Here is a 25773-nt window from a genome sequence, read left to right on the forward strand (position 1 = left end):
CCATTGTGTTCCAGAGAGGGAATGCATGTGATGCAGATAAAGAATTGTTGATCAACAGATAAAGAAGTACTAGGAAAATTACCAGGACTGCAATTCTAATTCAATTAATCTTTTTTTCTAAACCCCTTACCTACCCTTCTGAATAAAGTGCCCATGAAGATTCAATCCTTGTCTCAACTTATTGGTTCTGGTAGTGACAGGCAGCACAGACACCAACCCTTCTGGTTTCAAAACTCCAGTTTTGCCATTTGTCCCCTGTGTGACCTTGCATGACTATACCGCTCCATGGTCTCTGTTTCTCTCTTCTCCAAAAGGGTGATAATGTTGTGGTTATTGTGCAAATTTAGTGAGAGCTGAATCTGTAGGGTATTTGACAACAGTGCCATGCAGCACATGTGCAGTAAAAAGTTGTGCAATAGTGCCCCAGCTGGTGTAGCTCTGTGGATTGAGTGCTGGCCTGCAAACCACAGGGTCACCATTTTGATGCCCAGTCTGGGCGCATGCCTGGGTTGCAGCCAGGTCCCCGTTGGGAGTGTGTGAGAGGCAAGCACACATTGATGTTTCTCTCCTTCTCTTTCTCCCTCCCCTCCCCTTCTCTAAAAATAAAAATAAATTAAATATATATATATTTTTAAGTCGTGTAATGGTTGTAGCAAACTTATACGTTGTGTCTTAGCTTGAGTCACCAGAAGCAGATCCTGGGGAAAAAAATCAAGTAAAAGGGATCATTAAAAAGTGACAAAGGGGAGATCCCATTAAGATGGCAGCATAGGCCCTAGCTGGTATGGCTCAATGGGTTGAATGCCGGCCTATGAACCAAAGGGTCGCTGGTTCAATTCCAAGTCAGAGCACATGCTTGGGTTGTGGGCCAGGTCCCCAGTTGGGAGCTTCAAGAGGCAACCACACATTGATGTTTCTCTCCTTCTCTTTCTCCCTCCTTTCCTATCTCTCTAAAAATAAATAAATAAAATCTTTTTCAGAAAAAGATGGTGGTATAGGCAGATGTGGCTTGCCATTTTGTGCAACCACATAAAAACTACAACTAATATATAGAACAACCATCAGCCAGAACCATCAGAAACCAAATTGAATGGAAGTCTGACAACTATAGAATTAAAGAAACCACATTCATTGAGATGGGTAGGAGAGGCACAGACATGGAACAGGTTGGTCTCTCACCCATGTGTGGTGGATAAGAATTCAGGAGGGATATCTCAGGAGTGAGGAGTCCCAGCCCCACACCCAGCCCCCCATTCCAGGGTTTCAGTGCCAGGAAGACAAGTCCCCACAGCTTCTGGCTCCAAAGCCAGCAGGGATTGAGTCAGTGGAAGAAAATTCTGGAGTCCCAAGCAGCTCATCTTAAAGAACTCACACATGGAATCATCTACTCAAACTCACTCCCTCTGAGCTCCAGCACCAGAATAGCAGGTTGAAAGTCATTAGTGGTATAGAGGGACAAACTGAAGTGTCTGTCAAGGCAAGCTGAGGCCATTGTCTCTTTTCTAAGCCTTCCTCCCACAGTGCCAGCAAGCTGATGCCATATCTGAAACTCCATCAACCTGGCTCACACTGGCCTGCCTTGGAGATCCCCAGAGACTCTGCTCTGCCTAACTGACAAGCCTACCCAAGCTGCTTTTCCATATGAGTGGCTGGTCTTGGCTCGTGTTTCACAACTTCTTAAATCCTATTAAATAAGTAACAGCTGGTCACAGTGAGCTCCAGGCCTGGCAATACCAGCAAACAGCTTAGATTCACAGCTTGGCTTCACCTAGAAATCTCCAAGTTGATCCTCCACAGAAGGTGGAGGTTGGTGGTCAGTGGTCATAGCCAGTCTTTGTGTAACAGAACTCAGGGGCTGCTCTGATTGAAATAGAACCCACGGGCTGTTCAGTTATGAGGGGCTCAATTGCCCACCAACAAAAGCGTAACTCTTAATACCAGAGTTTGGTGAAAAGAAAAGAAATTGTTTATTTAAAGGTTATACAGATTTAGATTAATGGTGGATTTCTGCCGTTAGGTCTTATTTCCTTTAAAGCACCTACAAACATATAGTTTTGCCTCCCCCTGCCAAACCAGGCTAGTTTTAGAATAGGAAGGTCAGAGATACTATTTCCCTACTTCCCAGATGCAGTTCAGTTTTACCAGTAGCTCCCAATCATTCAAGCCTGATTGGAGAGGTTTGGCCTGTGTTGCAGTGCTCTCTGGCTCTTAATTCAGAACCAGGTGAAGTTCCCAACCTCCTTAAAAACTGCATGGAGTTCTCCTTTCCCTTTTAAAGCCATATGAATCTCCTCTCCTGCCTCCTTGCAAACCGCGTGGATCTCTCTACCCCCAAAATGGCTGGTGCCTTATTTTTAAATCCCTGACTGTAGCCTGTGACACTGTGGGCAGGGTAATCAGTTCTGACCATTCACAGAATCTTGCACAGGCCCTGTATGCTCTCTCCTCACCATTCTATGGTCAAAACCCTTCCCATCTCCTTGGGGCCTTGGAAGAACTTAAGGTATTTGCATAACTAAGACACTAGCTACCAGCCATAGATATGCAAAGGCATCTTGAAAGCTGTCCCCTTCCTCCATTCCCCAACTGCAGGCTCTGGGGAATGAGGGGTCTCCAAAGTCCCCACAGCTCATGGTTTTGGGAATGGGCAAAGGAGATAATACAGCTTTGAAGGTACTTTGCATATCTATGGCAAGTTGATAACTCGATAATAGCTATGCTGCAGCCCAGGGCAAAGGCGGATGATAGGCTTAAGATACTAGCCTTTCCTGAAGCTAAACTGCCTTAGATAAAAGAGTAACTGATGGGCTTAAGATGCTTTTATGCTGCCCCCAGGTAAAAGGGCAGATGATAGGCTTAAGATACTTCTCATAGCAATGACATTTGGTGCTCTGGGTCAGCATAAAAAATTAGGGAGAGCCATGAGGATAAAAGAAGAGAAGCCACGAAGTCTGAGAAGGGTGTAGACAGGAGTCAGCTAGGAGGTCTGGTGTGTAGGAGAGAGAGCCATGATGCAACAGCTAGGCAGCTTTGTAGGAGAGCTGGTCTGCCATGGGAGAGGGCCATGCAGGTGGAGTGAGTGCAGAAGAGAAGAGGAGTAGCTATGAGGAAGGAGCCATGAGCCAGAAGGGGATTCATCCATTCTGCCTGTAGTGAAATAGTAGCTGTACAGTTGTAGTCAGGATTTGGCCATGCAGCCTGGGCTAATAAGAAAGCAGGTATACTGCTGCTTTGATCATGCCTGCTCCAGCTGACTCCAAAACCACCAAGGACTCTGTCTTGCAGACCCAGACTCTATCTGGACTGTCTGGACTCTTGGAACTCAGGACATATGGAGAGAACACTCTCTTAGGACTTGTGCTTTTCCTGGACTTCACCATGATCCAGTGTAACATGGCACATGCTTTCCTGGACTGTCATATGGAGGCTGATGACATCGTACCCCAGATCCAGAAGGAGAGAGCTAATAGATAAGGAACAGGGAACTATTGGACTTGGCTTTGGTTTATAGCCTTTTGGGGAGCAAGGGAAGTGCTGGGTCTCATGGGAGAACAGGTCTCCAAGCTGAAGTGCTCCCAGCCCCCCCCCCCCCAAGGTTGGAATATTGTAAATAAAGACCTGTTTTTCTCAACACTAATTGTTGGGTCATACACCAAGGTGCCACATGAATGAGCCCTGCTTTGCTCAGTAAAAACAGGGGTGACTGTGCCACTGGACCCTACAGGACACCTACTATAGTAGGTCATATTGTTACAGGTGAATGTGTAACCAGAGGGGAAATAAAGGCAGGACCCTCACCATTGAAGCAAAGGAAGACATGTTTCACCTGCTGACCCAGTAATCCTGAGACTGGTCTGATAAGGTTGTCAGGCATTCTGAACAACACAAGTAAAACTATGATAGTGCAGGAGTGGGGTATTCCTTGAAAGTCATCTCCACCAACTGGGAAAAGGAAAACCTTGAGACTGTGTATTCATCCCAAGGCCTGGAGAGGGAGAGGGACTACAGTGCCCAAAGAACCGCCTGCCTCCCATCACATATGCAAAATGAAAAAATAGTCTAGAACAAGATAAGGATTTGGGGTAACAGACCCCCACACTATATCTACGTTTGGGTAGTCACGTCTCCCCAGGAAAGCTGGCACCAACTTTACCTGCCAATCAATACGTAGCTCCCTCACTCCCATCTCACCAACTATATAAGTCCTCAGAACAAAGGACTGGCTCTCTTCTCTATTGTCTCTTTTGCCATGTGGGAGGCCCCTGGCTTTCCAGCCTCTGGCCAGTCTCTCTCTTCTCTGGCCACATGGGTGCTGGTCACCCTTTGGCCATCCTTGCTTTTGCTCTCCCATTCACTAATAAACTTTGCATGCATGCTAATAGGCTTGCTGATCTGTAACTCTTTACTGTATTGGCGAGAAGAACCAGGGTTTCTTCAGTAACAATACTACCAAGACATGGAGTCAAAGCAGCTCTACCCAATATGTAGAAACAAGCACAGGGAGGCTGCCAAATTGAGAAGGCAAAGAAACATGGCCCAAATGAAAGAACAGAACAAACCCTCAAAAAAAGAACTAAAAGAAACAGAGATAGTGAACATATCAGATGTAGAGTTCAAAACACTGGTGATCATGATGCTCAGAGAAATGATTAAGTATGGCCACAAAATAAAGAAAGAAGTGAAGGTTATACAAAGTGAAATAAAGAAAAATATACATGGAGCCAATGGTGATAGGAAGGAACATGAAATTCAAATCAATGATTTGGAACAAAAGGAAGAAATAAACTTTTACCCAGAACAGAAAGAAGAAACAAGAATTGAAAAAACAAGGAGGAGATTAGGAACTTCTGGGGCAACTTTAAACGTACCAACATCCAAATCATAGGGGTGCCAGAAGGAGAAGAGGAAGAGAAAGAAATTGAGAACTTATTTGAAAAATAATGAAAGAAAAATTTCCTAATTTGGTGAAGGAAATAGACATACAAGTCATGGAAGCACAGAGAGACCCACACAAGCTAGATCCAAAGAGGACCACACCAAGACATATCATCATTAAAATGCCAGGGGTTCAAGATAAAGAGAGAATCTTAAAAGCAGCAAGAGAAAATCAGAGAGTTACCAGGGGTTCCTATAATTTATCAGCTGAGGACTTCCAGCCAAGATGGAGGCCTAGACACACACGCTGCATCTCTCTTCACAACTAAGAAGGAATACAACTATCTCAAAACTAGAGACAACCAGAAGTTCCAGAAAATCAAGCTGCATGGAAGTCCAACAAAGATATAAAGAAGAAATACTCATCCAGACAGGTAGGAGGGATGGAGCCAGGGCAGAGAGGCTGTGATGTGGTGGTGGTGGCAGCACTGGCAGGCTGGTAGAAAGCACAGTTACACTTTTTAAAAAGTTGGGAGGGACACCTGGGGAGTCTACCAAGCTCCTGACCAGACCCCTCAAATCACGGTCCCAGTGCCAGGGAAAATCAAGCCTCATTGCTTCTGACTATGCAAATCTGTGGTGGTTGGGGTGGAGGAAGAAACTGCCAGTCTCTCAGCAGAGTCCACTTGTTTAAAGGGCTCTCAAGGTCCTAGAACATCTGCAGACCCACCCACTCTGGGAATGACAGGCAGTGCAACAGCTTGAGAGGCACCAGTAAAGTGGGAGAAGTGCCTCAAAAAGGGGCAAATGCTGAGGAAATGGCATTGTTCCCTATCTGACCCCTCCCCACATACAGTGCCACAACGTGGTGAAATGGGTCGCCCTGTACTGACGAATACCTAAAGCTCCACCCCCTAAATGTAAGAGGTGCAACAGCCCTTCCCCAAATCACAGAGACAAACACAGAAAGATGAGGAGACAGAGAAGTACGACCCAGAAGCGGGGGCAGATCAAGGTCTCAGTGACACAACTAAGCAATGAGCAGATAGCACGCCTAATGGATGAAGAGATAGATAACTTAACAGAAGCACAGTTTAAGGCATTGGTGATTAGGATGCTTACAACTCTAACAATAAAGATTAAACAGGACGGGGAAAGAATGAAGGCTATCCTGGCTGAAATGAAGGAAAATCCATATAAAACAAGTGGTGAAGGAAAGGAAACTAGGGTTTAAATCAACAAACTGGAACATAATGAAGAAACAAACAGTCAACCAGTACAGGAGGAAATGAGAATTAGAAAAAATGAGGAGAGGCTTAGAAACCTCTGGGATAGCTATAAACGTTCCAACATCAGAATCATAGGATTGCCAGAAGGTGAAGACAGAGAGCAAGAAATTGAACAGTTATGTGAAAAAATAATGAAGAAAAACTTCCCTAATATGGGGAAGGAAATGGACATACAGGTCCAGGAAGCATAGAGAGTCCCAAACAAACAAGATCCAGGGAGAACCACACCAAGACACATCATAATCAAAATGCCAAAGGTTATGGATAAAGAGAGAATCTTAAAAGCAGCAAGAAAGAAGAGGAGAATTACTTACAAAGGAGTACCTATAAGACTGTCAGCTGATTTCTCAAAAGAAACTTTGCAGGCAAGAAAGGACTGGCAGGAAATATTCAAAGTGATGAAAAGCAAGGACCTAAAACCAAGATTATTCTATTCAGCAGAGATATCATTCAGAATAAAAGGGCAGATAAAGTACTTCCCAGACAAAGTAAAGCTGAAGGAGTTCATCATCACCAAGCCATTATTATATGAAATATTACAGGAACTTATTTAAGAAAAATGATATCAAAACTATGAACATTAAAATGAAAACAGTATCACAACTATCAACAACAGAAGCTAGAGAATGGAACAAAGGTGAACTAAGCAGACAACTAGAGTGGGAACAGTATCATAGGTATGGGGAGCATGTGGGGGGAGGGCAGCTGGTAGGGGAATGGGGAGAGGGAGGAAAATGATGCAGGAATTAAGAAGCAAGATAGGAGGATGGGGAATAGACAGGAGGTTGTTGAGAAGAGCTTTATGCACGACCCATGGACATGGACTAAGGGTAGGGGACACTGGAGGGAGGGGTGTTGCTGGGTGGAAGGGAGCAAAGGGAAAAGAAATTGGGACAACTGTAACAGCATAATCAATAAAACATACAAAAAAAAAGACTGTCAGCTGATTTCTCAAAAGAAACTTTGCAGGCAAGAAGGGACTGGCAAGAAGTATTCAATATGATGAAAAGCAAGGACCTAAAACCAAGATTATTCTATCCAGCAAAGCTATCATTTAGAATAAGTGCTTCCCAGACAAAGTAAAGCTGAAGCAGTTCATCACCACCATGCCCTTATATATGAAATGTTAAAGGAACTTATTTAAGAAAAATAAGAAGACCAAAACTATGAACATTAAAATGACAACAAAATCACAGCTATCGACAATTGAACCTAAAAAATAAAAACAAAAACAAACTAAGCAAACAACCAGAGTAGGAACAGAATCATAGGTATGGGGATCATTTGGAGGGTTATCAGCTGGGAGGAGGAAGAGGAAGAACAAGTGAAAATGTACAGGGTTTAGGAAACATAATTGGTAGGAACAAAATAAGGACGATGTTAAGAATAGTATAGGAAAGGGTGAAAACAAAGAACTTATATGCATGATCCATGGACATGAGCTAAGGGGGAAGGGATTGCTGGAGGGAAGGGTGGTATCAGGCAGAGGGGACCAAAGGGAAAGAAAATTGGGGCTACTGTAACAGTGAAACCAGAAAAGCCAGTGTTAGTGCTGCCTGTCATCTACTAGACCCAATAAACAGAGACAGGGAGTGAGTCTTTGTGGGCGCTTTATTTAGATGGTCTGCGATCTGAGAAGACAGTGGGTTTGTACCCTAACAGACTGTCTTACATTCCATTTTAAATGGACCCTTTTTATAAGAAGAAAAGTGTAGGTAAGGGGTTTGCAATTCAGGAAAAATGTTAATCAGATAAAAGCTGCAGCATTCTTTCATATGTGCCCTGGGTGGTGGTCCTTGTGCCCTGGGCAGTGGTCTTTGTGTCCTGGATGGTGGTCTTTGTGTGTCCTGAGTGGTGGTGGTCATCTCACCCTGGAGCACAATGGCTCAGATACCATCTTGATTGTTTGCAGTCCTCCTGGAGTCAAGGTGGGTCATACCTTCAGTTCTTGAAACAATTGCTCTTTACATAATTACTTAAGCTTATTAGCTGTTACCCGAACCTAACATTTTCCAACATTTGAGTCCCCCATCATTAACATAATCAATAAAATATACTTAAAAAGTGACAAGAACTGGGCATGGAGCAGGTTGCCTTGGGCCAGCCAGCAGTGTGTGTGTAATGAGGTACAGAGCATGGGTCCCCTGATAATAGGGGAACACCCCCACAATCCTACCTACAGGCAGGATTGGGGCAGGGAGGGGTGCCCACCTGTCCCCATGCCTGTGCATCTCAGGGAACTCTTGCCCTGACTAAAGATGGCAGCTGAAACAGGGTCAAAGACACTGGGGAACTGACAAAAATTTTGGACACTGATACACCATAGGAAAGGCCAGATATGAGATCACATAGTAAGTTCCAAGCCAAGCATTTAAAATTAGAGCAGGCCAAGTAATAAGGGTCTGCCACGAGGTCTGTGTGCCTGAAGGTCTGCAGAGAGGGAGTCATGAGGTAAGAGGAGGTCTGCAGAGGAAGCTGCCACAAGATCGGGTGGTGTGCCTGGAAGTCTGCCTGGAGAAGGTGGCAGCAGAACAGGCAGTGCTGTGGGGACCTGCCTGGCCACCCAGACTCATGAGAGTTGCTTGGAGCTGTACTGTGGCTGGGAATGTTGAACTGCAGGCTTCCACTTTTCTGAAAGACAGTACCTCAGAGTAGTGTATTCTGAAACTGGCCTGTTTTGGCAGAGGGAGGGAGGACTATTTGTTTTGAGGTGTTTTAAAAGGGAGAAGGACTTAACAGCAGAAATCTGCCATTATTCTAAATCTATATAACCTTTAATAAACAACCCCTTTTCCTTTTTCACCAGACTCTTGCCTTGGGAGTCACACTTCTTGGCAACAGGCAAGCGAGCCCCATGGCTGTTCCAGAACTCCATTGGTGGGGTTCTGAAACATGTGGGTCTTGACTTCACACAGGAAAGATTTCACAAATGTCCAGGTGATTTTGACAATACATTTATTAAAGCAGGGGACAGTGAAACAAGGAAGGACTTAGGAGAGAATTAACAACAGCAGAGCCTAGGTGGGGCTGCTTTCACTATCTAGACATTATGGGAAAGAAGTGAGCCTAGACAGGGCTGTTGTCAGCTCACTGAGAGAGAAGTCAAAGAAAAAGGGGCCTTGGAGACAGGTTCAAGGTGTTAGCCTGGGATGAGCTACTGTTGACCATTTCTCCCCTGGTTGCAAGTCTCATGGGGGCCCTTAGAGTTTAGGAGATGGATGCCTGAGAGGAAAGAAGAGGGAGAACGGAGAGAGGCAAGGGCTTGCTCCTGGGAAGGAGAGCACTCCTAGATCCTTGATTTTGAGGGTTTTAAAGGCTCAGAGTTTAGGAGAGGACTTAGGAAAAGATCTCATTAGAATATACATCAGCTTTATGTTAATATACAAAAATGAGATTTAGTCCCCTGACTTTATTCATCCTTGGGTATGGTTGGCACAATCGGCACTGATTGGACTTCTGCTATCTCCCTGAGTAGGGTGATTTAAGCTATTTACCCTCTGGTTGGGTAGGACAAGTATAAACCATTTAGTCCTAAGTGTGCTTGGTTAGGGAGGACAAGATTTTACTAGACGGCTATAAACTGCTTGGCCATTTAACTCTCTGTCTCAGTTTCTGTATCCTGCTTATCCTGGCTTACTAGCCTGTCTCAGGGATGTGGATCTGGAAGGGCAGAGGTGACAGTGCACAGGGAGTTAGCGGGCACCCAAATGGTGAGAGGTCAGAGAAGAAATGTGCAGAACGGTCTCTGCCCACCACGAGGCTCACAGGGCGGGTGGCCAGGAAATGAATCACTGTTCCAGGCACAGCTACAGGTGTGAGGGCTGGTGGGTGGATGTTCATCACTGAAGAGAAATCTGGCTGGTAGGTGAGAAGAACACCATTCTAGGCAGCTGGGACAGCACATAGGAGAGCAGACTCTATGAAGGCCCAAGCACCTGTGCACACATGAACTGTGCCATGGGGTGGGTCAGGAGGGGACTGTCCCCCACCCCCACCCCACCCCAGCAGCCTGGGTGCCTGAGCCGTCTGTAAGGCTCACCACTGCCCCCACCCCAAACCCCCTCTACCCCTTCTAGGTGGTCCTCTGGGTCTGGCAGCCTGCCCTTCCACTGCTTCCTCCTCTTGGAAGCCTCGTCCGACTGTTCCAGCTCCCTCTCCTTGACTCTCATCAGAACTCACATGTTGGCTGCCAAGACTATTACTTTGGTGTTCCTTCATGCAATTATTTAATTATATATATCCCTACTGTATGTGACCATGTTATTTAACTTGGTATGTAAATCCGGTCTAACCCAATTTAATTTTAAGCTTCCTGACAGTGGGAACTCTATAATTTTATTCTCTATACTCTCCAGGAGCTCCGGGCATTGATGGGCATATTAAGGGTATAAGATATTATAATAGCTGAATAAATGAACGAATGATGAGCCCAGACCACTTTGGGGCCTATTAAATTCTTATGCATTCCAAGATTACTTCTAAACTCTAAACTTATGGTTTTTTATTTTTTTCTTTCAAAGTGGTCACTTACAGGTTTTGATGGGAGTTACCACATAAACAAACTGGGTCCTAAGGGATGAATTTTAAGGTCCCAAACCCTCAACTTCTTTTAGCACCTCTTCAACCACCCTCCCTTGTCAGTCACTCGGTTTACAGACCATTGGGATCTCCAAGCTTCTGCCCTTTGAACTTTTCTGCTCAAATACACCCTTAAAGAATTTCAAAAACCTATATACCCCTCACACATTCTTAAGTCAATAGCTAACATTTTTCATTATAAGTTTAAATATTGCAAAGGATATACCCTACAGAGAATCAAACCTGGATGTCCCAGGAATCAAACCAATCATCTTTCAGTTTGTGGGAGGACACCCAACCCACTGAGCCACACCAGTCCTGGCAAACACATTGATCTTTTCAATGTAGCAGATAGAACATAACACCACAACACTTTTATGTCATTAACATCTTTTTAACAAGTGAAAGAGCCCTTGAACCAGGAAACTTAGATCATTTCTTTTTCTTTTCTAGTTTTTTCCATTCCACTTTCCCTATAGTTTTATCCTAATGAAATTTTTTCATTGTATCTTTTTTTGTATTTTATTGTATTTTTGGAAAGTTCTTACTGTAAATCTCTGTAACAAAAATACATGTGTAAATTGAAATTTATTTCCTGTGACTGTAAGACTCTAAGTGTTAAAAACAGTTATTCTGCAGTGAGTTTATAATTACAATTATAACAAGACAATTGATCAAAATTACAAATATTGACTATGGTTAAATAAAACAAACTTTTATTTAAAATGCATCTCTCAATGAGATGGTAAGAACTGATTCCTATTTCCCATTGATTTCAGTTTGGTGGCTCGAGGGAGAACTCCCTGGTCAGGTTCTGGGTGGGTAAGAGCTCAGACTTTCTCTTGTCTTGTTGGAGAAAGGCGATCTGTTACTGGAGGTGGGTGCAAGGGAGAACATGTTCTCCAGCAGATTCATTTTTGAAAATGGGAACATATATTTATGAAATCTGATCCTCTTAAAACTTGGTCCTGTGCATGTTTCCATGCCTCACCAGTGGTATGGCAAACACTATGAGTTATTGAACAGAAACAGACAAGTTGGCTTCTTATTCTTCAAAATTGGGGGTTCCAGAATTCTGTAAATGTGGGTCTGAATACCCTTGAAACTCTGACAGTCACATTTCTAATTCCCCTGCTGAAACGGAACCCACAGGCTGTTCAGTTATGAGGGGCTTGATTGCTCACTGCCAAAAAGCATAACTCTAAATACCAGAGTTTGGTGAAAAGGAATTGTTTATTTAAAGGTTATACAGATTTAGGTGAATGACAGATTTCTGCCATTAAATCTTACTTTCTTTAAAACACCCACAAACATAGTTCTGCCTCCCCCTGCCAAACCAGGCTGGTTTTAGAATAGAAAAGTCAGAGGTACAGTTTCTCTCTAGAAAAATAGACATCTGTGGATTTCCCAGACACAGCTCCCAATCTCCCAATCATTAGTGCCTGACTGGGGAGGTTTTGCCTGTGTCACGGTGTTTTTCAGCTCTTAATCCAGAACCACGTGGTTCTCTTTCAACCCACATGGCTCTCCCATTCTATCTCCTTGCAAACCGTGGGGAGTCCCCCTCTTTACAAACCGCATGGCGTTCCCCCATTCCCTTTCAAAACCTCATGGGTCTCCCTGTTAATGGCTGCTGCCTTATTTTAAAATCCCTGACCACGGTCTTTGAGGCCGTGGGTGTGGTAACCAGTTCTGACCCTTAGTAGAACCTTGCGCAGGCCCCATAAGCTCTTAGTCACTACCCTATGGTCAAAACCCCTCCCAACTCCTTGGCGTGTGGAATGGCCATAGCTCCACTGAGTCCCATCTCCCACTGCGCAAACCGCGGGCTCTGGGGAATTTTGGGGACCCCACTCTGTAACACTGCAACTGAGCTCCGTAACCTGATGCATACAGGTAAGCCAGGAACTCAGATTACTTCCAGACTTCTGCAGGTGAGTGACTGTGAGGAGGGACCTAATCATTGGCAAAGAAGCAGCCTAGAAAACATGGTTTTTATTTGTCTGTTTTATGGAAGCGCCATCATTGTTGTCTGATGGTTCCCAGTGGCAGGCCACCAGGTGACAGCAGAGAACACAGAGAGGTCAGCAGAAGAGGGAGGGGCCCAGGAGCTGCAGGCTGGGGAAGAGGAGGAAGGGTCAAGTAGATGAGAGGACTGGACCGAGGTAGGGGTGTATGTTTGTGCTGTCAAAGAAAAAGAGGGAAATGTGCAGACTAAATATGGATCTCAGGAGGGGACAGAAAACATTGAGAGTGCACCTTCAGTGTTCAGAATACAATTGGGGGAATGAGGAAGGGGAGAATTCAGGGGAATCAGAAGTCTTGGGTGGCCTCTGGGACAGCTGGTTATCTGTACTCTTCCTGGGGTGGATCAAGGTCTGGCTCCTCCTGAGGCCTGTCCACCTCAGGGGCAGGTGGCCAGGGGTTTTCTGGAGGCTGCGGTCCTGCTGGCCATGGATCGTCAGGCCGGGGAGTTTGAGGGGGATCAGTTCTAGGAGGCTCAGGTGGCCAGACTCCAGATTCAGGCAGGTCTCTCCTGGGGCCTGGAGGTGGAGGGTCCTCAAAGATAGGGGGTACCCCTGGCCAGGGGTCACCAGGGATTGGGGCACCCTGAGGCAATGTTGGAGAGTTCTCCTCCTGTCCAGCCTCTGTGGGTGGGGGAGAAAGGTGGTCTCCACTACCTGAGATGCCTAAAGAGGAGGAAGGAGAAAGGCAAGAGTGGTAAAGGACAGATCCAACCCCCAGCCAGTTACAGACCAGGGGGCACAGCCTGTCTGGGACAGACCACAGCCTGAGCTGAGCCCACAAACAGACCTCAGAAGTAACTCTCAAAGAACTCTCCACACATTTACTTTCCTTAAAATGACATAAAAACTCTGTCCTGAGCTATTAACTTGACCTTTAAACTGAGAGGACCCCCAAATAAGCTCTATCCAACTCTGGTTGGGTCATCCCACTGGCACAGTTCCTATGCTGATCTGTGGCCCCCAAATGGTCTACACTTTGGTCCTATGTGGCACTTCATGACCGCCCCCCTCCTTCACACAGACCTCAGTTACACACATCTGAATTCTCACCTAAATGGCCACATGGAGCTACCTCCCATCCAGTAAGTCATGTACTCTGAGCTCCTTGCACTTACCACATCCCTTTAACTCTTCCCCTCATGCGAATTCCCAGTCTCCTCCATCCCCATGCACCCAATTCACCCTCCTCCTTCTTAGTGGTCACCCTCTTCTTAACTTGACCATCCCCCCATCCCCCCAAATTGCACCCTGGCCTCTGTTCCCAGCCCACCTCTGGTGTACAGGCAAAGGACCAGGATCCCCAATAGCTTCCTGTTGAGCATGATGGCTCTCTCCTGGACCCAAAGTCAGGGGTGGGCTGAGCCTGGGTGCCTGGGAATCCCAACAGGCTTTATAGGGAGGAGGGAGTGGAGGAGGCCAGTCTCTGGGGAGGGGCCAGCCCAGTGACACAAGGAATCCCATCAGAACCTAACTGGTCAGACCCGTTTGGAAGGCCACAGCTGATGTGTAACCTCTGAGGTTAGCGTCCCTTGTTTTAGTCTCCAGCTCAGCGCCCAGCCAATGCAGCTCTATGGATGACCTAGACTTTGGTTGCCCCACCTGTTCTCATATCCTGCTCATACACACCCTGAAGCAATCAATGCCTGCCTATCAACTCCATAATCACAGGGACTTCCACCTTTCATTCCTCAAAGCCATTGGAAGCCAAGGAATGGGAGCAACCAGGTGTGGGGAAGCACTGTAATTACAGGGCTGGGGCAGGACACCAGGGAGCAGGGGAGGCCTCGTTCAACACCTGGTTTGCAACTAAGAGGGTCTCAGTACAGAGCCTTCCCCCACCCCTATACCTCACTTTGAGCCCTCCCTCTGGGACTAGTTCTTTCCTTGAAACTTCCACCCCCACCCCAGGACCCACTGGAGCCTCTCTCCAGTGAGTGCCTTTTCCAGGCATACAAGGGACCTCCGAGGAATTTCATCCAGGAAACACCTGGGGTGGTGCAGGTGAGGAACAAAAGATGAGGACATCCTGATTCCTTTCCCCCACCTCAGAGGTGTTTCCATCAGTCATGGGCCCAGAGGCTCAGGAAGAGGCTGCTGCTTCCTCTCTCCGTCATCCCAGCCTCTTCCCCTTCTGAACCCTCTGCATCTTCCTATTTCTCCAGCCCTTTCCCCCATCCTTGGGTCTAACTCTGCCTACCTCCCCCTAACCCTCATCCTTTAGGTCTCAGTAAAGTCTGGTCTAAGTCTCTCAGGAAGCCTGCTAGACCTGCAGGTCTAATGAACCTCTCAGAAGTAATGTGTCCAAAACAGAACTCACTTCCTCCCCAAGTTGTTCGCCCTCTGGGCTCTCCCCAGCAGTAAGGGATACCACTGTCCCTCTGTGGCTCACCTAGAAGATGCCAAACCAGCCCACCCCCATGCTGGAGCATCTCTACCAGCCTCCCCCACACCCACATAGCTTTCATTCTGCCCACACCCACACACAATCTGTCCCCCCACAGCCAGTCAACAGGCTCTCAAAAAGGTAAATCAAATTGTGTGGCTGCTTCCATGATTAAGAAATCCTGAGGGCCCCGGCCAGGTGGCTCAGCTGATTAGAACATTATCCCAATACACCAAGACGTGGGTTTGATCCCTGGTCAGGGCACAAACCAATGAGTGCATAAATAAGTGGAACAACAAATCAACATTTCTCTCTCTCCCTTCTCTAAAATCAATATATATATTTTTAAAGTCCTGAGGGCTTTCTCCTGACACAGACTAAGTGCTCCCAGCCTGCCTGGCAGTGAGTGTCCTCCTCCCTCTCCTGGCTGGGCCTGTCCCCTGCAGGAACCCCTCCCACTGGCAACCAAGCCAGTTCCTCTATACAGGTCTCAGCACAATTTCCCCACCTCAGAGGCCTTTCCTGTCCCCTCACCTAATGCAGCCCCAGTCCACAGCCAGCTCCTGTCACATCACTGTACTTTATTTTCTCTTCAAACATTTGTTTGAAATGCTCCACTGCTCATTTAGGCACTTGTCCGTCATCTGCCACTCCCACTGAGTGTCAGCAGCTGGAACAGTGACCTGCCCGTCAAGCCCCCACTGGAGTCCCTGAACTAGGACACTGCCTGGTTGAGATTCCCACTGAATGTTTTATCTTCCTCACTCTGGCACTGATCATCTTTCAGAGGTAGTTTTAAAACTAGAAAATAAAGAAAGCCTGGAGCTTCTCAGAAAACTTCCCAAACAACCTAGGAAAGGGGTTTGAAAAAGGTACCACCTAGAGAAGCTGTGCGTGGGAGCACTTCTCATACTTCCCAGAGAGGCAGCTGCACAGAAAAGTCCCTTGTCTTCCCAGAGACAACATGGCCAGGCAATGCTCCTACTGTAGTCATCTTTATTGAAGTACAGAATTCACAGACACCTGGGTGACTGGTGTCTCTGAGGGCAGTCCCCCAAAATGTCACCCCACTTCTCCATGATCCCACTGACCCTCTGGGCTCCCAGGTGCTCCTAGCACCCAACTGCTCAACGGCGGATGGGAGCAGAAGAGTTCTGGTTGTCTCCTTGAGAAATAGCCTCTTCTTTGGAAATGGCCTCACTCAGGTCCTGCAAGTCATCGAGCAGGACACAGAGGGATCCTGGGAAAGAAGACCCCAAGAGATAGGACAAGAGAAGGCCATCACAGTTATGAGGAGAAGAACAGGGCTGCCACAGGGTTGGTTAGGAGGAAGGAGGTTCTCTGGTTCAAGACAGACATGGATAAAGGAGGCTGAGGGGCTCCAGGGGTCACAAAGAACAAGACTCATGCACTCATGTCTGGGGTAGAGATTCCAAAAGTGCCCTCCATCTGTCCCTTACTACTTAGGCCATTACCTTTTATGGTCTTTCTAGGGGAGAGTGCTGCTGCTGGAGATCCAGGTGCTGAGGATGCTGCCAGCCGGGAGCTGGACTGCACAGACTTCCCCTTATCCAGGGAAGGAAGAGCTGCCAATAACCGCTGCTGCTTGTAACGGGAGAGGAGACCCTCCTGCTGCAAGGTGGCCTGGGAAGGAGAGGGTTAAATGCCACCTAGCCAGGGCAGAACCTCCCCATCCTCTTTCCACACCTCTACTCCCCAACCAGCCCCAGGCCTCAGCCTCCCCTACCAGCAGGAGGTTCTTATCCCTCTCCAGCTCTTGCAGGTGCTGGGTCAGCCGCAGTCCCTCCTCCTTCCGGGCCTCTTCCTGTAGGCGCCTGAGCTCCTGGTTCCGCTCCTTTTCCCTGGTGGCTTTGCGCTGGATTTGGCGCAGGAAAACCACTATGGGGAACCAGGGCACAGAGGGGTCAGGTGTGGGGCAGCCCAGAAGCAGTGAGGCACCGTGAAAACAAGACTGGAATGATGGGCAGGACTGCTGGGTCTTGGCTCTGTGACTCAGTCTCTTCTGCATAGTGGAAAAGGCAGCTGCTGCTCTAAGACCCTATGAGTCTGTGAACCCACAGCTCCTTCCGCAGCCCAACCTTACAGAGTCCCTTAGGGGAAATCTGGATAGGGACTGGATATTAGACTTTGTGTAATTTATGTTCATTTTCTTCAAGGGTGACAATGGTACTGAGGTTATATAGAAAATTTTCCTCTTTGCAGGAGATGAAGGCCAACAGTCATGATGTTTGTAATTTACTTTAAGTAATTCCTCAGAAATGTATATATCAACGTGTGTGTACAGAGAAGAGAACAAGTGCAGCAAAAGGTCAGTAAGTGGCATGGGTGTTCATCACACGACTCTTTTCGCTTGCAAGGTGTTTGAAATTTTTCCTAATAAAGAGTTGGGGGTATCAATGGTGGGAGACATCAGATGGCAGTGGCCTTTGTGGAGGGCAGTTACTGGGAGGTCCTCCAGGGCTGGTCACTTGGTCTGGGTGCTGGCTACCTGGGTGTTTGCCACCTGAGAATTCAGCTGTGCCATTCCCTGATAACTCCATCACCTGCATACTTCACAGAAAGCTGTACAGAAAGTTTCTAAAATAACCTATGTCTCCACACTTCCTTCTTCCTGGAAGCCCAGGTCCACCCTGGCAAACCTCACCAGCCTTGGCATGCTCCCTCCGGGCCTCATTGAGTCGCCTTTCTGTTTCTGAGAGCTGTTCCCGCAGCCGGGATTCCACTTCGGCCACCTTCTCCTGCAGAGCTGGGGTGAAGGTGCACATGGGGTACGTCAGGGAGCCACGGCTCATGGTCCTCCCCTCATGTCCATCTCCCATCCTGCACACCTTGCCCGTAGGTTTCCTGCTGCCGGGTCAGTTCCTGCCGCAGGCTGGCAGCCTCCTCCGTGCTCTCCTGCTGGCCCTGGCGAGCTGCTTCGAGCTGCAGCCCCACACTGGCCAGGGACTCCTGGGTCCGCCGCAGCTCCTGTTCCAGCTGTTGGGCCATTGAACTCAGCTGCTGCCGCTCTGCCTCCCCTGGGAAGGAGTGGGCTCACTCAGGCCTCTCCAAACCCTAGACCCTAGCTCTTCCCTCCTCCTTTCCATCCTCAGTGCACTTGACTCTGGCCCCTGCTGGAGCTCAGGGACCCCTGGACCAGGTGTACCTTGCTCCCGGGCTCGGCCCACCTCCTGCTGGATGATGTGGGCGCTCAGCTGCAGTTCTGCATCCAGGCGGTTTCGTTCTTCCCGCAGCTGCTTCAACTCCAGGCTCACATCCTCAGTCGGTGGGGGTGGTAAGCAGCTGAGACAGAGTGGAGGAAATCACCCAGCTGCCTGACCCTTACACCCCCACCCCTCCTCATTCCTATTGCTTTGGGTCCTAGCAACCAACACCTGAAAGCCCCACCACCATCCCCCAATCCACCTCCAAGTGCCCCAAACTTCACCTCTCCTGGCGCAGCTGAGCAAGAGCCAGTTTTCGAGCCATCAGGCCTAGGGGAGAAGAGGCAGACAGCAACAGAAGTGAGTATGCAGAGGGGCAAAGTGGAGATCGGGAGTAAAGGAAAAAAGAGGGGCGCAGACTGATGAGAAGGCAAGAGGATGGACATGGGCAACAGAGAGCTAGTGGGACAGGGCACAGCTGGTCCAGCAGCCGCCTACCTACCCCAAATGGTGTGGACCTTGCGGGCAGCATAGCTGACTCGGCTGCTGAGGCTGGGCAGCCGGGCTGCAGCCCGCTCCACCTCGGCCATGGTGTTCTGGAGCCAGGTCTGAAAGCTGAACAAGGTACAGGCCACTGACCCTTCAACCCCACATCGCTCCCCAAAGGACTTGACCTGCTTCTATTCTATCCTTTGATGAAGGTGGGGGCAGCAGGGAAGGGATATTGGAGCCAGTAAAAGAAAAGCTGCAGCCAAGTTGTGTCCGGCTCCTCAGCCGATAAAACGGGAGAACCTGAGGCTTACGCCCTTTAGTGCTGTCAGATAAAAATGATCCAGTTACACATAAGAAAAGCACAGCTATTCCTGGTCCCCAAGCCCATGGTAAGCTTTTCCTCTGGGTCCCAGCAGTAGAAAGTCATGAGGTTCATAGGGCACACCTTATCTGGACCCAGATGCCACTACAGAGTCAAGGTGGAATAAACTCAGTTCCGTGGGGCTAAAATGCTGGCTAATCTTAAACTGATTTACACTTTCGCACCCACAGGCCCCTGGATGCCTTTGTGGGTCTGGGGGCTCTCCTGATGTGTGTGCCACACTTGGGTGTGTGAACTTATGTGCATTTTTCTAAGGAACTCAGTCCATGGCTTCCATCAGTTTTCTAAGGGCCCCTTGCCCAAAGACAGCATTAAGTGACTGCGTGTCTACACATAAGAGATCAGTGAAGGCCAGGTGCATCACTCTTTCATCTGGCGAAGCACCAGGTGGAACCAACGTGGCCCCCTGGGGTAGGGGGCATGGCATCCAGGGGCAGGGCTGGAACTCCCCAGGGGAGTCAAGTCTTTGCCAACAGAAAAATAAGCAGACAGCAAAGACTGAAGGTTCCATCCCAACAGCAGAGCAGGGACCACTTTTACCTGAAAACTGTTTGGGTGATTCCAATACCTTCTGTGGTTCTTATTAAAGCCATTTTCTGATAAGGTCTCCAAGCCATCTAAAGACTGTCTAGCAAACCTGGCAACCAGCCAAGCTTGGGGTGTTTTACTTCATAGACCTTTTGGCAATTAGTTATTAGCAAGATCCATCTCAGTGACATCCTGCTTCCAAAAGAAAACCCTGCCCACAGCATGTCTTTCTGTTCTCCTACAGGTAGGAGCACATGCGATGAACTGAACCCAGGTGGTGCTTCATTGTAACTAGCTTCTCTAATTCCATGCGTGTTTGAAAACGTTTCTCATTTTTTAAAGTTCAATTAGCCCCCAAGGTACAAATCCAACAGAAGGGGATGGTGGGCAAGGCCCATGCTGCACCACAATTTTATTACGGGATCCATCAAGAAGAGCCAAAGTAACAGTAAACATTTACGGAGCACAGACAAGCCAGCAGAGTGCTAGAGCTCCACACAGACCAGGTCCTGTACTCCTATGTCCAAAGGGAGGAGGGCTGGTACCCAGCACCAAGGAGCTTGTGTTTCTCCTTAGAGGCCTTTCTAAAGCTTATATAAGGAGTCAGGAAGGAAATGCCCAGGAACTTCATATGAGAGACACAGGCTTACAATTGATTAAGAAGGAAACCATCTTATATTTTAGATGGACTATCTGTGAGCCAATAGTGTACAGCTTTAAAATAAATAGATAAGTTTTTTCCAACTAATCAGGGCATGCCTGTAATATTTTAAAGAGAAAGAAAAGACCAAGTACACACACTCCCCATCCTGGAAAACTGAAAGTGGGATCCTACCAGTGCTCTGTTTAGCTCAAGCTGTTACTGGACCAAATGCAGGAGGAAATGTTGCATCACCTCCAGCCAAACACACTGTGGCAGTCACAAGAGACCCTGGTGTGTATATGGAGAGTTACCCCAGAAAAAACAAAAGCAGGAACTTTTACAGGGCTAAATACCTCCAGCCCTGCATCCTCCAATGGCCAGCTTTCCAGCCATTCTTGCCTGAGGCTCTTAAACTCCAAGGTCCCTGGGAGGCTAGGGAAGCAGAAATCCTACCTCACCCACCCCATCCCAGACACCTGCTGACAGTGTTGGCCACAAGCTTCAGCTGCTCCTCAGCCGCGGCTGTCTGCTGCTGCCCCCGGCGCCAGGCCTCCTGGGCACGGCTCAGCTCCATCTGCAGAGCCTGGGAGGGAGGTGATAAAGAAAAGGGTCCCTTCCCTGCGGCCCTGGCCCATGGACCTGGGGTTTCCCAGGTCTCCCTTAGGTCCCATCTGCTGCAGAAACAAACCAGACACTGACCTTAGTGCCCATCCGCTCCACCTCCACCTGTGCAGCTTTGTCCTCCAGGGAGCGCTGCAGGATAGCCTGCTCCTGACTCTGGGCTGAAGCTCTTTCCTGGAGCTCTGCCATCTGGAGGAGAGGAGGAGGCAGGCAGGGCACTGAGAATGAAGGGGCAGGTGCAAAGGTCTCTGAAAAAACACCATGCAGGAAGACAACAAACTTGGGATCCCAAGCATTGAGACTGAGTCTAGGTTTCCTTCCAAAAGTATGTTCCACATGCCCACACCTTGAGGACCTGCCCATGCCACCTCCTCAGAAAAATAGTTCCTCACCATGCTAAGGCTGACCCCTAGTCTCTGCCACATGATCAGTCACCCTTTTCTTCACAGCACACATAAGTACTTGACAGTACCTAATTTTCTCTTGCCTGCTGTGTCTGCTCCAGAACCTAAGCTCTATCTTTGCTCAGGGCTGTTCCTAGCACATGGCAGCCACTCAGTAATACTGGTTGAATAAACGCCACCCCGTATGTAAAGAGCAAGTTGGGAGGAAGAACATGGGAAGGAAGATGCCAAGTGACCTGTCCCTTTAGCTGCTGCACACACGCTCTGTGCTCCAGCTCCTGGGCCTTCAGCTGTACCATGAGGGCAAACACCTTCTCCCGCCAGCGCTTCAACAGGGACTGGCCCTTCCTGAAGAACTCGGACTCTAGGAAATCTGAAGGCTGAACCTGAGGAGCAGAGGAAGCAGGGACACTGTGGGCTCCTAGGGGAGCAAAGGAAGGAGATCACATCTTGGTTTCTCTGTGCTGTCCAGGCAATAGGAGCCACAGCAAGAAGTGTGTGTGCAGGGAGGGAAGCTCTCAGCAAGGTCACACACACACACACACACACTCTCTCTCACTCACTCTCTCTCTCTCTCTCTCTCTCTCTCTCTCTCTCTCTCTCTCTCTCCCCCCCACCCCCCCACCCCCACCCCACAGGGAGGCATCTGGTAAGGAGCCTACCTTCCTGGCCAGCTCCTCCTCCTGCATGGACAAGATGTGAGTGAGGCTTTGCACACGAACCTGCAGCAGCTCTGCTGTTGTGTGTAGGCCATCCCGATCCTCCTGCAAGTGCTGCCAGCGGGACAGAGTGGAGAGCGGCCCTCTGTACCTTCTCTCCTGGGGGCACGCCTTCCAGGCCCTGAGGCCTCACATTCCACCCCCACCTCACCCCAGTCCCTGATCCCTGCACAAATGCACCCTGCACTCTTACCTGCACAGTCTCTAGGAGGTCCTGTCGCTCTGACTCCCATGTCTGGCTGTGGACCTCAGCGGGGACTTGTTCCCCAACATACCTCCTTAGGTTCTCAACCAAGGTCACCTGAACCGCCAAATCTTCTTGGGTCTTGCTAGGATTAGGGTAGGAAATAGGGTGGCCATCAGTTGGGCACCCTGGAGACCAACCCCACCCACCAGCTGCCGGGCCCCCCTTGGGCCAACCCACCTGCTTACCTGAGCTGCTTCCGCAGCAGCTCGGCCTCCCCCTGGGCCACAGCGAGCTCCTTGGCTTCCACTGCCCTCCTGGTTTCCAGACTGTTCAGAGACTTCTCCAAGCCCTCAGCTTTGTTGGTCAAACTGGAAAGAGCCTCCTGGTGAGCCCGTGTCAAGGAGGACAGCTGCAGAGAGACAGGGCTCAGCAGGGGCGAGCTCACCCCCACATCTGGGTTTTCCAAATCTCCCCAGGCTTTGGCCGTGTCCCCTCTCACTTCCTGTGACCTTAGACAACAGCCCAACACATCGCCCAACAGTGCATAGCAAATGGAGACTGTCCCTGGAGCCTTATTCCCCATCACACCCCAATTCATCAGCTGTTCCTGTTAGGTCTTCTTCCAAATCATATCTTCACTTCTTTATGCCTCCTGCCACCAACCTGAGGTAGACCACCCATATCCTGACCAGTCTTTCAAAACCTCCAGTGGCTCACCATGGTATTCAAGCAAAAATCAGCTTCTTCCTTCAGCCTATGAAGCCCTCCATGCCTTAGCTTCAGCCCACTTCTCTGAGCCCATCTGCTGTAATGTTACTGATTCTATACATCACCTCTTTGGGAAGGCCTCCCAGGACCCTCCAATCCCATCCCACCACTGCTCTGTCCTGCCACCTGTTCCTGTCCTTCCAGCACTTACCATCATCTGAGATAAGCTTGCTGTCTGCCACAGCCCAATCGAAAGGAAGCTCTAGGAAGGCATAAGTCTCGCCCTTTTCTTGCTGCATCTCTCAGTGGTGTCAGGGACACTGAGAGTCATGGACCAGACAGAAGAGGGAACATATCTGCCCTCATCTGCAGTCTGTCACCCTTTCCCCTATTTCTGCACCAGAGAGTGATCTTTTTGAACATAAATCACAAATCTGATCATGCCTTTCCCTGTTTTAAACCTTTTAGTGGTTGCTCATTATTCTTACGATAAAGTCCTGAAGGGTGCCCGAGGCCTTGCAGGCTGCACCACCATCCAGAGCCCCTCGGCTGCTATGCTCAAGCCCCTCTGGCCACCTCCTGTCCCATGCGCTGCCTGGTGTCACATTAGCTCCCATTGCCAACCCACATGCCTCAACAGCCAACTTCTATTCAGCACAAATGTGAACTTCTTATCATTAAGCAACTTTCATGAATCTAAAGGCCATTTACATTTTTCTTTGAACTATCTCCTTTGTCCATTTTCTGACTGGATTGCTATCTTCCCTTATCAATTTCTAGGCACACATTATATAGTTGGGATATTAGCCTCTTCCTGTGATATGAACTATATTCTTCCCTAGTTTGTCATTTATCCTTTTTATCACTCCTAAGTTTAGTATTGTAAAGTCAACAAATCAATCTCTTCTTTAGTGGCTCTGCACTTTGATTCATATGTAAAGACCTTCCCCATTTGAAGTTACAAGTTCACCCAGGTTTTCTTCCAGTATCTTTATGGTTTCATTTCTCAACATGTTGATGGTGACCTTCTAACTCCCCAACCAGTTTAAGGGTTCCTTGTCCATCTTGGCACTTCTCCCAATTGCAGGCAATTATTTAGGATTAAATCACATGTTGAATTTGTGTCCCCCACTAGGCTGTCAGCTGCACTCAGTAGAAGCCTGGTTCCTGCCTCAGGGATGGAAGAGTAAGCTTCCCAAGCCACCTTAGGACTGCTTTCCCCAAGCGTCCCCAGATGAATTAGGTACCCAGAGTGAAGTAGGAAGGCTTCGAGTAGCAAGTCCTGGGAGCAAGAGCAGTATGAGTTAAGACCAAAACACCAAAGTCTTCCTCTTTTCAAGTCATGTTTTTTCACCTTCACCATTTTCTCATCGCTCCACTGCTCTTAGAGACCTTTTCTTCAATATGTGTTATCAGCAGGGAAGCCACTGCCCAGTTCCCCACCGTGAGGCTGAGCCCTTTCCACTGTCACATTCACCTGTTCCTGGTGAAGCCTCTGAACCTCCTCCAGTTCCCGCTGGCTCTCCTCTTCCAGATTCTTCCTGACAACCTCAGCCCCAGCCAAGGCAACACGCAGACCCTCAGCCTCAGCTTGCCCAGCCTTCTCTGCCCGTGCCAGAGCCTCCAGCTCCACAGTCTGGGCCTCCAGCCTCATCTTCTGCTGTAGTGAGGTCTCCCGCAAAACCCGGACCTCCTCCTCAAAACGCCGTAGCTCCTGAAGCTGCCGAGAGATCAGCTCAGCCTGCTGGCTCAAGGCCTGTGACCCCTGTAGCTCCATGGACCTTAAAAGACAGGTAGCACAGGTGAGACCTGTCTCTGGGACTGGGAAGGTGGCCACAGGCATGATAGAGATAGGAGATAAGATCCCTCTACTCCCACCTGGGGAGATGGGGGGATAAAGCTGGGCCATGGAGATCTCTGCATTTCCATCACCATTGTCATTCCTCGAGGCCCTGCTAAGCATATTAGGCCTGGTGTCTGGACTCACAAGATGTAAAGACTAGCTGAGATCATGGAACATGGCTCTCTAGAGAGAGCTACATACAAACCAATTTTTTTTTAAGATTGTTTATTTTTAGAGGAGGGAGAGAGGGAGAGAAACATCAATGTGGGACTAAGGTCTGAAATAGGGTAGGGAATCTGTTTCAGTGAAGAAGGGTCACTGGCAAGCAAGCCTGAGAAAACAATGACAGTGGACCCTACCTGCCTCTCCACCCTGGTTCCTGCCCATTGCCAGAAACATCCTGTTCCCACATGATCACTTGAGGTCTTTGATTGTCTGGCCGTCTCTCTGAGACATCTTGATGGACCGGGGGTTGGACCAGAGGAACATCTAAAACCCAGGTGGGGGGCATTCTTGGCAAGGTTGGAAGGGGCCGAGCTTGGAAGTGGGATGGGGGAATGAGCCCAGTGGAACCTGAGGAATCACAAGGAAAAAGATGGTCACTTTCCCAGTAAGAGACAATCACCAGTCCCCTTGCCAGGTCCCACTGACCTGAAGGTCGAAACATCTCCACATTATTTGAAGTCTCTAGATTCTGTGTCCAGCCATCTATGTTCCCCTGGACAATAGGAGAAACAAGGGCACTGCACTTCAATTTTCAGGCTACCTTCCAAAGAGAAAGCCCCTAAAGTAACAAAGTCATAATCCTCAAATAACATTCAGGTCCACCGATTCTAAATTCCTATTTTCCTACTTCCTGAAAGTAGTAAATACCCAAAGGTGACTTGCTCAACCCAACCTGATTCCTGATAGAACCATGGCAATAACCAT

The 25773-nt window shown here is 48.4% G+C and overlaps 2 protein-coding genes and 1 long non-coding RNA gene across 5 annotated transcripts in view; 1 reads left to right on the top strand and 2 right to left on the bottom strand.

Annotated features, from left to right (window-relative positions):
• The window catches only part of LOC150006711 (uncharacterized), a 36304-nt gene extending 15877 nt beyond the window's left edge, over window positions 1-20427 (top strand). Inside the window, exons 2-4 of one of the 2 annotated variants that reach the window (XR_016511993.1) lie at window positions 16646-16786; window positions 17376-17481; window positions 17797-20427. This is a non-coding gene — a long non-coding RNA (uncharacterized LOC150006711). Of the gene's footprint in view, window positions 1-16645; window positions 16787-17375 lie in introns of both variants that reach the window. The other variant, XR_016511992.1, reaches the window with a different exon arrangement.
• PSORS1C2 (psoriasis susceptibility 1 candidate 2) lies at window positions 12718-14121 on the bottom strand. The gene is made up of 2 exons (XM_090280383.1): window positions 14040-14121; window positions 12718-13432 (listed from the first exon to the last, which is right to left on the bottom strand). Exons 1-2 carry the CDS (start codon window positions 14089-14091, stop codon window positions 13089-13091), a joined length of 396 nt encoding a protein of 131 aa, XP_090136509.1. The 5' UTR covers window positions 14092-14121; the 3' UTR covers window positions 12718-13088.
• On the bottom strand, window positions 16132-25561 carry CCHCR1 (coiled-coil alpha-helical rod protein 1). 2 transcript variants are annotated; one of them, XM_090282056.1, is made up of 17 exons: window positions 25495-25561; window positions 25203-25416; window positions 24478-24781; window positions 22538-22701; window positions 22299-22434; window positions 22049-22159; window positions 21623-21772; window positions 21061-21171; window positions 20838-20944; window positions 18819-18931; window positions 18601-18646; window positions 18319-18455; window positions 18002-18190; window positions 17818-17919; window positions 16900-17051; window positions 16628-16796; window positions 16132-16392 (listed from the first exon to the last, which is right to left on the bottom strand). In XM_090282056.1, exons 1-17 carry the CDS (start codon window positions 25508-25510, stop codon window positions 16280-16282), a joined length of 2334 nt encoding a protein of 777 aa, XP_090138182.1. In that variant the 5' UTR covers window positions 25511-25561; the 3' UTR covers window positions 16132-16279. The 2 variants fall into 2 exon arrangements, with proteins under 2 accessions (XP_090138182.1, XP_090138181.1); XM_090282055.1 differs by lacking the exons at window positions 25203-25416; window positions 25495-25561 and having other exon boundaries at window positions 16628-16754; window positions 24478-24862.
• Between the last annotated feature and the right edge of the window lie 212 nt (window positions 25562-25773).

Source organism: Furipterus horrens, unplaced genomic scaffold (genome assembly GCF_987537825.1).
Source record: "Furipterus horrens unplaced genomic scaffold, mFurHor1.1.pri manual_scaffold_6, whole genome shotgun sequence".
Lineage (NCBI taxonomy): Eukaryota > Metazoa > Chordata > Mammalia > Chiroptera > Furipteridae > Furipterus > Furipterus horrens.